Source organism: Bacillus rossius, assembly GCF_032445375.1.
Source record: "Bacillus rossius redtenbacheri isolate Brsri chromosome 9 unlocalized genomic scaffold, Brsri_v3 Brsri_v3_scf9_1, whole genome shotgun sequence".
Classification (NCBI taxonomy): domain Eukaryota; kingdom Metazoa; phylum Arthropoda; class Insecta; order Phasmatodea; family Bacillidae; genus Bacillus; species Bacillus rossius.
The window spans coordinates 18045886-18059741 of record NW_026962012.1 but is presented as its reverse complement, the minus strand read 5'-3'; the positions used below and the strand labels follow the sequence as shown (position 1 = coordinate 18059741).

Genomic DNA, 13856 nt, shown 5'->3' with positions numbered 1-13856 from the left:
TGAAAAGGCTTCCCCAGAGAGCCAGAGACCCTACATACACAGAAGAAGCAAAAATCAAAGAAATGTAAGAAATGAAGTGAAAACATAGTGACATGTTTTTTTTCTTTGAATCTAGTTTATTATTAATATTATAATGTGTTGCACTGAAAAATTAAAATCCTACATATTTATCTTGTTACTTCATTTTCTTTTCCACGTACATCAATGTTATCTATCGTTGTTTAATTTACATAGTACTATAGTTAAAAATACCAGTCTGAAAATAAGTACTTTCTACATAAAAGAGAAACAGAAACATACAGTTTGTAGTGATGTTATTAGGGTTGGGCTGTGCAAGTAATGTAGAACACTATATTGACAGGCTTGGAAAATAAGAAATACATTTGATCTAGTTTAAATGTACGTGAGTATTTAGGTTCCTGTTTATTTTTAATGTCTTAACGTTATCACTACACTGAAATTTGTAACGGTTTAATTTATAGATATTTATATATTTTTCTTTGTGGTGAGCTCCGATAGAAATTTTCAATATTGTGTGGTAAACCAAGTTTTATCTATTTACTACGAATAAAGTGCATTCTTTTCTGAAATTACGACGTGGGCCGAATAAACAAAAAAAAAAAGAAGTTATTTAGGCTTCAAAATGAAATGTTTATATTATGGTAAGTATCGGTCCCTAAATTCTTGCAGGAAATGTTTTAAGAAGTAAAAAAAACTGACGTTGCCATAACAATTAATATTTGGAACAAAAAAATATAAAAACCTTTAAATTAATAGTCATTTCGTTCGTACAACACTTCAGACCACCTAAAATTATATCACCTGACGCACAGAAACAGTCTGTCTTGAACAAACCTTACTTTACCGAAATTAAATTACTTATATTACGAAGGTCTATGATGAATCTGCACAAACAGTCGGGTCCATCAGTACAAAAAATACAAACAACTTTCAACAATGTCGAATGCCTCTTAAATTACAAATGGATTATGCAGGAGATACTGCTATGGGTTAAAAATGTTAGGGTATGCAAGTATTCAATTTATGTTTTGGTTAATACAATATATGTGCTTTCATTTTTAATTCTTAGTAATGTGTATATATATATAAATACACACACACACACACACACAGCCACGTAAGTTTTGTACCTGTTATCAAGTATTAAATATCTTACTGTAACCTGTGAATGTAAATGCTGTGTTAAATTAAACAATTTATATTTATTTTGTACAATAAATTTGTTATACTCCCTATCTTTGTATTGTTTAAACTTCCTACTTATTGTAGAGGTAAACATAAGTACCAATTCTCTCACGCAACGAAAGGTTAATTTATTATCCTTTCCCTTTTATTTAATCGTCAATAACTAATAATAACATATTTTAAAACAATAAAATAATCTAAATTAAAAAAACTATAAAATATTAATTTAGTTTGCAATATTTTTGTAATTTTTTTTTCACTTTTCCAAAAAAAAAAAAAAAAAAAAAGCTCGGTAATTATATAGAGATAAAAGTATACAACTTTTCTTTTTAATATATTTTTAATTTTTGTTTTAATATTCAGTTTTTGATTATTACTTGGCACACATAAATATACCCTGAAACAATACATTATACAACTACTGAAGACACCTCTAGTCACTGGCTGTTTCTGAATATTTAGAAATACGAAACTATGGTATCAGATTTAGCAAAAATAGAAGGAATACATTTTTGTTGGCAACACCTATCATAAGATATATATGTATTGTCAGGGTGCTTTTTGATAGTAAAAAGTAAAATATTCAAAATTACATATTAATTTTGTAAGATTTGTGCAATGGGAGTGCATGACTTGATGTACGTTTTTGGACATACGCCATTGCTGAAAAAAATTTTCTGTTGAAGAAAAACTAAAAAAATAAAAATAAAGAAATATATAAATAAAACCCAAAAAAAGGCAAAAAACACAAAATTAAGCAAAAAATTGCTGTTGTCAACAAGGATATAAACACCACAAAATATTCCGTGACAGGAATATGGTCAACAAAACAAAGAAAAACAAAGAAAAATGTACTAAGAGAACGAAAAAAAACCACAAATGATGACGAAACAGAAATATTGAACCCAAAAAATTCAGCACAACGGTTGAAACGAAACAAAACACGACAAAACGAAAAGACGAAACAAACACAATAGTTTTCCAAAACAGAATAGAACGATAAAAAAACCCACAAATGATGACAGCACAAAAATATTGAACCCAAAAATAATTCAGCACAACAGTTGAGACGAGACAAAAAACACGACAAAACGAAAAAGACGAAACTAACACAATAGTTTTACCAAAACAGAAACAAGCGACGTTTCGGGAACTGCAATATGCTCCCGTCCTCAGGCAGAGACGCACATGGTACGGAAACACAGGTGCGACTGAGTAGGGGCTGGAAAAATGAGGGTATTTATCAGAGAAGGGGCTACAACATGCCATTGGCTGAGCAAGATGTAGCCCCTTCTCTGATAAATACCCTCATTTTTCTAACTATTGTGTTAGTTTCGTCTTTTTCGTTTTGTCGTGTTTTTTGTCTCGTCTCAACTGTTGTGCTGAATTCTTTTTGGGTTCAATATTTTTGTGCTGTCATCATTTGTGGGTTTTTTTATCGTTCTGTTCTGTTTTGGAAAACTATTGTGTTTGTTTCGTCTTTTCGTTTTGTCGTGTTTTGTTTCGTTTCAACCGTTGTGCTGAATTTTTTGGGTTCAATATTTCTGTGTCATCATTTGTGGTTTTTTTTTCGTTCTCTTACTACATTTTTCTTTGTTTTTCTTTGTTTTGTTGACCATATTCCTGTCCCGGAATATTTTGTGGTGTTTATATCCTTGTTGACATCATCAATTGTTTGCTTAATTTTGTGTTTTTTGCCTTTTTTTGGGTTTTATTTACATATTTCTTTTTTTTTTATTTTTTATTTTTTCTTCAACAGAAAAAGTTTTAAGCAATGGCGTATGTCCAAAAACTTACATCAAGTCAAAATTACATATTCTAGATTCTATAAACGTTTTTGATTGACAGGGGCCCACTAAATATGAATGTATTAAAATATCAAACTGCTCTTATAAGCATCATACCATTGCAAGCTTAAGTCCGTGTACGGTCTCTGCTTTAAAAATCAGGTACTGATTACACCTACAGAGAGATTTCGTTTACTTTTTCTTCTTGTTGGATTTTGACGGCTTGTTGTGTTTGTTGTGTTTGTTGCCTGGTTTCCGCAGCACCAGTGCAGCGAGTGACGCGACCAGCCAGACGAGCAGCACGACCGCAGCGCCGGATGCAGCGAGCAGCACCGCAGCGACATCTAGCAGGTAGTACTGGTACCACGCCAGGTCTAGCGCAGCGCTGCGCAGGTGGCGCGCTCCATGGTGACGCAGCACGTACTCGACCCAGAACACTGCTTGCTGCATGGGCGTCTGCGGCTGGTCGTGGAATATCCTGGACACTCTTTCCGCCGTCTCTTTGTACCTGGAAACAAACTACAACTGTTACGCTCGGACATAGGCGTGCGCAGGACTTCAGTATTGGTGGTGCCAGATTACACTACAGCCCTGTCATTCACGGACCCCGAGCCTAAAGAATTTGGATTTGAAAGCGCAAAATGGTGCTATTTAAGGTGTTTCCGAACAAAAACATTAAATACACAGATGTAAAAATTTTAACATTTTTTATGACAAATTATGGCTTTGAACGTTATAATCACCAGGAAAACTACTAAACTATTTTCAGTTTTAAGCTTTGTTGAGCCATAAAGTAAATTGCACAAATTGTTTGCACGGAATTCATGCTGGTGGCTTTGAAAAACCGTACTTACATGTTTTATGAAGACGCCAAATAAATAATAGAAAAAACATTCTCAAATGTTAAGTTTTATAATCAACAAATAAGGGAGTTTTTGTAACATACCTTAAATATGTAAAATATTAAAATAATAAAAATACACCATTAAGAGTGGGCAAAAGTTTTAACTTTTGGAATACAACAAAAATGTTTTATCAGCGACTGCATATAAATCATCGAGTAAGCCTATCCTTTTAACTAACTAAACTCTCTCTCTCTTTTAAATAAACCCTGGCGGACGGCGGCTATTATTCCGTGCGCCTGCCGAGTGGAATGAACAGTGGACACCGAGCGCGCATTCTATGTAATTCTAGGAGAACTATGAGAAGTATTTACATTTCGGAAATTTCGTAGCCGCGGCCAGCGTGTACAACACAAGTAATTGCAACTGGCTTGTTTCCGTGTGTATAGTTGGTTCGATTGATAATTTATATACTGATAGTGTTATGAGCACATATCTGTAACTCGACACGATTGGAAAACATTTTTTTTTCGGAAATAATACGTTTTTTTGTAAGTATGTATTATTTCTACTTGTAAAAAATAAAATAACGTTAACCCTAATGGTGGTGCCAAGGCACCTGTGGCACCTACCGTGCGCACGCCTATGCGCTCGGAGGCATGTACAGGTAGCATATGGTGAAAAAAACTGACGTATTTAAAAATGGCAAAGTTTATGTTAGTATAATTAGTACATAAATGTTCCTCCGGGGACTGGGTTCTGGGAGTGGTGGTGGCGGCGGTATCTGCTGCCTTGGGACCTGAATCTCTGACTACGTCACGGCGGCCATCTTGGATGACCTTGACCATCAAAATTCGCCAAAACATACCCAAAATTCGCCACAATTCCAGTTTTCGGAAAAAGATTCCGCCAGAATATTTCGTAAAAGAATTTATTTTATATTTCGAGAAATAAATTCCCGTTTTGAGGGAAAATTTCCCTTTTTATTCCTTAAAAATTCAAAAATTCTGTATTCGAAAAACCTCAAAACATTTTCCCTTAGAAAGAACCAAAGTTCTGCAAAGAGGCTTAAAGTCTGTATTCACTAGCCTCAAATAAGCCTCTGGGGGGTATCTATGACCTTGACCTTAATCATAACCTTGAAATTCTTTAATTTTTGACCAAAAAATTCTGAAAATATAAAAAAATTAATAAAAAAACAGATACCTTCAAATGTTTAGATACTTAATCGATTTAGGTCCTCGGTTCGATTAACGGCGAGAGTAAGCATATAATTTATTAAAAAAATGTAAATTTTAATTGCAATTAAATTGAAATTAGAAATATTCTTGCTTAATCTAGACCCGCTCTCTTGGTTTCTGGATCGTTGCACTTTTCGATATTATTTTATTAAATTACAAAAATCATAAAAAATATCGGCATTTGATTAATTGGTCGATTCGATTGATTACAGTGATTGGTTGATCCTCGTTCTTTCCAAAAAAATGTTTATTCAAGATAAAAAATATATATATATTTTTTTCAATAAATATGATCAAAAGCTGTAAAAGAGGTTTTAATTCATATACTACCAGTCTACAGTATGCCAATTATGACATATTGACCACCATCTTGAAAATTAACATAGAAATTCGAGAAAAGTTCCAAAAATCATCACAAAATTAAACATTAAAATTATAAGTGTCCCGATCGATTCCCGTTCTTGGTTCGATTCACAGTCAGTAATAAAAGTAACTAAAACTTAAAATTAATTTTAAATTCGATTTCCCGTTACCTTTTGTGTAGTTTATTAATCATTCTCTCTACGAAAAATGATTGTAAAAAAAGATACCTGTACGACGAAATAAATATGTTGTCGCTATGCCTACCACACAAGTCTAATTTTTCGATACTTGGAATACATTCCAACCAGGTCTTGTACAATGTTAGGCGTATAGACTAAGCATCTCTGAACAAAGAGGTATTTTTCGATGATACTCGAAAAAAATTTTAAACAGGGAATGTCCAATGTCAGGCTTTTAGACCAGATATCTCCGAGCCATGAGACCAATCATGTCCTGAGAACGTTCTTAACGATCTAAAATCAATGAAAACTAAGCACATTTGAAAGCACAATAAAAAAGGAAGCACAATCGGAAGAACAATCAATGTAAATGGAGCACAATTGGAATCACAATAAAAAAGAAGCAAAATCGGAAGCTCATTCAACAAAGAGGAAGCACAATGAACTAAAAGGAAGCACAATAGGAAGCACATTCGACTAGAGGAAGCACAATTGGAAGAACAATCAATGAAAGGAAGTACAACTGGAATCACAATCAACGAAAAGGAAGTCCGATAAAAAAAAAGGAAGCACAATCGAAAGCATATTCGACAAAGAGGAAGCACAATCAACGAAAAGGAAGCACATTTGGAAGCACAATAAAAAAAGAAGCTGTATTACAAGAACTCAGTCTTAGAAATAAGATTACAAGAAATAAAAATTTTTTTTTTTAAATCTAAAATATTTATTAATTTTCAGTACTATACACATGTAAGTTAAACAAGTGATTATTGTATTATGCTAGCATCTCTCAGTTATTTAAGTATGGAGGCTACTTCGTCGATGTGTGAGTAGTTTACTTCAAAAACTAATGCCACCAACAGTCTCAGGCGATCAATCAATATGTTAGGATCTTCCCATGACATATCATCAATCTCTTCTGCTATCGTCATCTTCCTGGAATGTCTGTTATTAATATTTTTAAGATCACTATCGTTCCAGTATTCATCGTAAGCTTGATCAGAATAATTTATTTTATCATGCCGATGCCGATTCCATCGTTTCGGTCTCAGGGCTTCATCCCAGCATTCGATCTTGCCATATTAAGGTGCTTCATCACAGTCTTAGGTTTTGTCACCAGCTTCAGAGTCACGGCAGTCATCGTAGATTAATTACTGTAAGAATTCGAAATCGTTAACGTCGAAGTTTCTTCATCTTCTTCAAGCTTCCTTTTTAAGAGTCCATCATTTTTACAAAGTACAGAGGACCTACCTGAATTCGGCTTAAATGTATTCTCACTTTCATGTTAAGGATACTTCCACTGTCTTCAGTCTTCCATAAATCATCAATGTCCTTCAATTTAAGTTCTTTGTTGCGAAATCAGAAGAGCTATGAACATTTTCTCGTTCAAGACAAGGAAAATTATTGACGTAATGTAGACCACTCTTCTTTAGAAAAGTAGCTCCATCGTTGTCCTCTAGCTTGTAAGCAAGCATGCCTTTACAAGTTCTGTCGTATCTTTTTTAAGTCTCTCTTTGCGTAAACGACTTGTTACAACGAACGCAACTTATCATTTTGCGTTGCGGATTTTTAATACATTCTTTCTCAAGATAAATTCCTTGCTGCAGCACTTACACCTGTGTCTTTCCAATACAACTGCAGAAATATTACAGGGATAAATAATAGTTACTGAGAATAATTGCAGATATTTATTGAGAGTTTAAATTTGAAGCATTACTTAAATTTAATCTTTTAATATTTCGTCAGCGAGAGTTAATTCATTTCATTCAAAAAATTGCTGCAAGTAATTCCTATTCCCGCCAACAGATAGCATCGCGTGTTGTGCTGAGGCAAATATTATTTATTTTTTATGCGGGATGCGGGATGCTCACTCACGGTCGCAAGAGGAGAGGACTTCACTAGACATCAAGGAGAAGGAAGTTCGTCTTGCATGATAGTGCTTCTAAGCTGTCTCAAATCATACTATTTGACTGAGTGATTGATGTTTTTTTGTTTAAATTCTACCTGATTTAAATATTTTAAGTGCTGATCAGTAATTTATACGAAACTGAATCAAATTGCATGCCTCATTAATTAAAAAAAATTAATGCAGAGATTGATTTTGCAGAAATAACCATAAGCACTCGGAGAACATCGACAGTAATCTAGCCAGGAATAACCAGGAGCACACGGAGAAAATCCAACAGAAGCGTCACCATGAACCACCGGAAGAACTTGGAGAAACCATCAAAATTGACAAGAATATTCAGGAACACACGGTAAAAACAAACAAAAAATAATGACAGGAATAATCAGGAGCACACAGAGAAAACTAACACACGTTTTACTAAATCAAGATTACAAAAATTATAAAAAAATAATCACTAATAATAAAAACAATTAAAATAATAATAAAAAAAATACACAAACAGCATCTACCAGACCGTGTACTTCTTTTCTGTTGAGCAAGGATAGAGTTCTTACACAAGCAATAATTTTTTGTATTTTTTATTATTATTGTTATTACTTTTTGTGATATTAAGTAAAATTGGCGTTAGTGTTCTCCATGTGCTCCTGATTATTTCTGTAAATATTTTCTTGGTCTCTCCAAGTTCTACTGGTGATTTATGGTCTCGCTTATGTTGGTTTTTCTCCGTGTGCTCTTGGTTATTCCTGGAAGAACGTCTGCTGATGTTCTCCAAGTGCTTCTGGTTATTTTTGAGAAAAAAATGAACATTTTGTCTAATTTTTGGTAGATTTTGAAGATCAAGGTCATCCAAGATGGACGCAGTGACGTAATCAGAGATGTAGGCTCCATGGCAGCAGATACCACCGCCACCATCACCCCCAGGAGCCAGTTCCCGGAGGAACATTTATGTACGACTAATATATATATATTTTAAAAATATTTTCTAATGTTTCATGTAATTTATAATTACTTACAACAAATCTTACCCAAAAGATAAAGCTTTATTAGCGTATTGTTTATTTTAACCAACAAATAGAACATCGCTATCAGAAGAGTAAAGAGTTTAATGTTTTAATTTTTTTTCCAGCTATTTCCCTTCTGTTTGCTTCAAAATTATTCCTTTTTGTTGGTGGAAATGATGGATTTTTTTAGGATTACTTAGGAATTTCGCGGGAGGGAGTAGCCACTACCACTGCTACGCAGCTGAACCTGGAGCCCAAGGCAGTTTATCAGACATTTAATCAGAGCCTCAAATAAAAACAACTAGGATATATAAATGAAATCGAAATTTACACTTCGTCGACATATTCAATATAATGGTTGAAAATATTCCTAAATAAATGTATTGTGATTATTAAAAAATAATGATGTTAATTGACACATAAAATCACCCTTACCTTTGATTGTGAATAACTTCGTTCAGAGCCCAATACACGGACTCCTCTGTGATATTGTCGAAGTCAAGTCTCAGGGCATAGCCAGCGTCCGCAGCGCGGTGAACATTCAGACTCTGGTCGGCAAAAATGGGAATTCCAACCAGAGGAACTGCATTGTACATTGATTCTTGAGAACTAAGCAGTCCACCATGCGTCATGAAAACTCGAATGTTTGGATGTCCTTTAAATGAAAAAAAAATATTAGTTGAAAATATTTTATAGTTAGAAAATTAAAAAAAGAGCGCATGTAACACAATATACGTGATAAAAGTGAAACTTCTTTGACGATTAAAACCTCGACTCGTAAGTATGTCGTAAGAGGTAAAACGGCAGAGAGAGTGAGGGCGAGAAAGAGAGAATTTTTTTTTTAAAAAAAACTGATAGTATAAATAGGTTTTTAGGAAAATATTAAAGTATCAAAATAAAAACATTACAGCCAAAATATCAGTTAAAATTTTCAATTTATTCTTCGATATTTACACTAACGTTGATATTATAGGTTTATGATAACTAAAATATGAATGTACACATGTTATTTACAATATTTTTAACGTAACTAACCTAACCTAACCTAACCGAGCGTTTACACAAGTCACTTAGGTAACCTAACCAAATCATTTAACTGTTTACTGTTGGTAAACTACTTAAAATTTTGCGATGCCATTTTACACAATGATTAGAAACAAGTACCTATTCTCCTTCATTTTCGTTTCAGAAAAAAAAAACTCTCAAGAACGTTTTATGAAAATTTAGCATTAAAATTCGACCCTGAAATTGTACTCTCATCGCGCACAAAAAAAGTTTCACTTCAATAATAATTCATGACAAAATAATTACTTATGTCAAACTAAAGCGTGTAAAGCATTACACCAGCGAAAAAAAAAATTTAGTTACACAGATGAAACAATACTCATATAACACTGTTTAACAATACTGATTTACACTGTTCTGCCCTATCCACCTCAGTCGGTTAGGTTAACCTTGTGGGGTAGACACAACAGGGAAGCTCCAGGACCTTAGGCTCAATGGCACTGCCTTGTATGTGTAGAGGTATACTAGTAGAGAGAATACGCCGACTGGCTCATCACGTGGCTCTTACAACCAACAGAACACAAATATTTATTAAATTAACTTACGAAAGGAACTGATTTTACATGAAATAATACATGTTTTTTTCGGTTCAATCCATTTATTCTTATTTTATTTAAATAATTTAAATAATACCATGCACATACTCAGTGGCGTAGCGTGCCATCTCGGCGCCTGGGGCGGGAGACCCATTTTGCCGCCCTCCATACTAAATTCAATGAGTGCGAAAGAGAGGCATCGACACGAGCCGACGCGTGAAACAAAAGATTTTGTATGAGTAATTAACATAATAAGGAGTGCCGCTCAACTCGGCTCGCGCGCGCCGGGCGGCGCGGCGTGATGCGATGTTGCCGTTCGTATGTAAACAAACAAACGTTATAAAGAGCTCTGTCAGTGATTTCGCAGTTTTTCTTTTAAATAAATATTAAAAAATAGTTGGTGCGCAAAATTTTAGATAAAAATGGAACATTTTAGTGTGTCTGACACATGTAATGAATGAATCATAGATCAGATCTCAACCCGCTTCACCGGCGACCCGCCCCCGCGGGCTGCCGCCCGGGGCGGGCCGCCCCCTCCGCCCCACCCACGCTACGCCACTGCACATACTTAACTTACAAAGATATGAGTATTCAGTTTCACAAAACATTAAATTATTAAAACTGCAAGCTTGGGGCCCCGTACTAGTATAAAACATAAAAGACAATAAGCACATGGCTGGTTACACCAGTGGCAATTACAATAAAAGAAAATATTTTTGAGGTTAGTAACTAAAATGTACTTTATTCATTTAACGATACGACGGAAAGTTACTTTCACTTGATTATTGACGTGACGTCTAATAAATCGATGAACGCCGGCTGCACGCACGAAAAGGTGTCCCGTAACGCACATTGTCCCGTTATGCTGTGTCCCATTACGCTCATTGTACGCTTAAACCGCATCTATCTCTCTTCCACTCGATTGGAACAACCATCGATTTGAATTTTTCGAGGCACATTAAACTTGAAACACTCCCATTCGTTTCCTACTTTTCCTATCATCATCCTATCCTTAACAGAATAACACAGATTGGAAGAAGATAAATAGCAAACATGTATAAAATTTATAGTTAAAATAATCTCTTCGTTAAAGTAATAAACATATTTTAATTAATGAGTGCAAATAAAAGTAAATTTATTAATTAAATTGTAGATTTCATTTCACTCCTTCTTTGTATCCATACAAAATAGTGATAATTCAATAAAACTGATTCAATTTTATTCATAAAAGTATGCAATCATTTCATCAATGTTTTGTTATGACGTCACGTTAAACTATCGTCCGTAAACCGACTTTACAGACAACCATTTTTTTGTTTTATCTCTTTTTCTTGTGATCACGATTTTTTTTGTAAAGGAGTATCATTTAACCCTTTTAAATTCACTGTCGCCTAGGATTATAAAATATATGTATTTTTAGTGTTTTTGATTTGAATTTCGAACAGAGGTGATTCGATGACCGCTATATAAGGTGGCTGCACTGCGCGGTGTTGTGACTCAGTTGGAATTTTCAGTGAAATCGTCAATACGAGGCTACGGACTACTTGTCAAGTAAGTTATCGCGTACCCTCAGTTTCTGGAAATTTATCATGTAGTCCTCCTAAGGGGAAGGGTGTGTTTGTGGGGGAATGAGGGAATGCATTAGGGACAGTACAGTCGCGCATACAGCAGACTTTCTTGCAGGTAATTTGGCCTTAAACCTGAGCCGCACGCCGCCATGTGGAGCCCGCTCAAGGCTGCTCCAGCGATCACCGCCCGCACTAACGGCCCCGGAGTGGGGATAGCGTCAGACGCAGGCGGGTCCCTATCCCTGCAGCATGGCGGGGTTCAACCTGAGCCGCACGCCGCCACGTGGAGCCCGCTCAAGGCTGCTCCAGCGATCACCGCCCGCACCAACGGCCCCGGAGTGGGGATAGCGTCAGGCGCAGGCGGGTCCCTATCCCTGCAGCATGGCGGGGTTCAACCTGAGCCGCACGCCGCCACGTGGAGCCCGCTCAAGGCTGCTCCAGCGATCACCGCCCGCACCAACGGCCCCGGAGTGGGGATAGCGTCAGGCGCAGGCGGGTCCCTATCCCTGCAGCATGGCGGGGTTCAACCTGAGCCGCACGCCGCCACATGGAGCCCGCTCAAGGCTGCTCCAGCGATCACCGCCCGCACCAACGGCCCCGGAGTGGGGATAGCGTCAGGCGCAGGCGGGTCCCTATCCCTGCAGCATGGCGGGGTTCAACCTGAGCCGCACGCCGCCACGTGGAGCCCGCTCAAGGCTGCTCCAGCGATCACCGCCCGCGCCAACGGCCCCGGAGTGGGGATAGCGTCAGGCGCAGGTGGGTCCCTATCCCTGCAGCATGGCGGTGTTCAACCTGAGCCGCACGCCGCCACGTGGAGCCCGCTCAAAGCTGCTCCAGCGATCACCGCCCGCGCCAACGGCCCCTGAGTGGGGATAGCGTCAGGCGCAGGCGGGTCCCTATCCCTGCAGCATGGCGGTGTTCAACCTGAGCCGCACGCCGCCACGTGGAGCCCGCTCAAAGCTGCTCCAGCGATCACCGCCCGCGCCAACGGCCCCGGAGTGGGGATAGCGTCAGGCGCAGGCGGGTCCCTATCCCTGCAGCATGGCGGTGTTCAACCTGAGCCGCACGCCGCCACGTGGAGCCCGCTCAAAGCTGCTCCAGCGATCACCGCCCGCACCAACGGCCCCGGAGTGGGGATAGCGTCAGACGCAGGCGGGTCCCTATCCCTGCAGCATGGCGGGGTTCAACCTGAGCCACACGCCGCCACGTGGAGCCCGCTCAAGGCTGCTCCAGCGATCACCGCCCGCACCAACGGCCCCGGAGTGGGGATAGCGTCAGGCGCAGGCGGGTCCCTATCCCTGCAGCATGGCGGGGTTCAACCTGAGCCGCACGCCACCACGTGGAGCCCGCTCAAGGCTGCTCCAGCGATCACCGCCCGCGCCAACGGCCCCGGAGTGGGGATAGCGTCAGGTGCAGGCGGGTCCCTATCCCTGCAGCATGGCGGTGTTCAATCTGAGCCGCACGCCGCCACGTGGAGCCCGCTCAAAGCTGCTCCAGCGATCACCGCCCGCGCCAACGGCCCCGGAGTGGGGATAGCGTCAGGCGCTGGCGGGTCCTTATCCCTGCAGCATGGCGGTGTTCAACCTGAGCCGCACGCCGCCACGTGGAGCCCGCTCAAAGCTGCTCCAGCGATCACCGCCCCCGCCAACGGCCCCAGAGTGGGAATAGCCTGACGTCCACCCCTACGAATCAACCGCGCATATGCAAGTATCCAAGAACTTTTGGGCGCAAATGCTTGATTAAGGGAGTGGGCAAGTGAGCAAAGTGCGATTGCGCAAGTGTGCAAGTGCGCGAGTGAGCAAAAGCGCAAGATAGAAAGAGTGCAAGTGTGCAACTGCAAATGTCCAAGTGCGCGAGTAATAGCGAAAGATAGATAGAGCGCAAGTTTGCAAGTGTGCAAGTGTGCAAAACTGCAAGAATACTGAGTCATATCAACCTTTTTATATGGTCTCCTCTCCCTGTTCCCCCTCATACGATCGGAATTTTTGTAACTCTCGAAAATTCTTGCTCGCTCAACAAAAAAGTTTTACTTCAAAATTAAAACTGATCGTGAAAATTAACTGATTTAACAAAAAAAAAGAGTGCGTGTAACTTAGTACATGTATTAGAACTTGCAATTCAAACCTCGAGATGTAAGAATATCGTAAGGGGGACGAATC

At 38.6% G+C, this 13856-nt stretch overlaps 1 protein-coding gene across 1 annotated transcript in view; it reads right to left on the bottom strand.

Moving 5' to 3' along the window:
- Positions 1-2889: 2889 nt before the first annotated feature.
- The window catches only part of LOC134542601 (UDP-glycosyltransferase UGT5-like), a 34495-nt gene continuing 23528 nt past the window's right edge, over positions 2890-13856 (bottom strand). Inside the window, exons 5-6 of the mRNA XM_063386981.1 lie at positions 8964-9183; positions 2890-3501 (exon numbers count right to left, since the gene is read on the bottom strand). Coding sequence (XP_063243051.1) covers positions 3186-3501; positions 8964-9183 — 536 coding nt within the window. The 3' untranslated portion in view covers positions 2890-3185. The remainder of the gene's footprint in view (positions 3502-8963; positions 9184-13856) is intronic.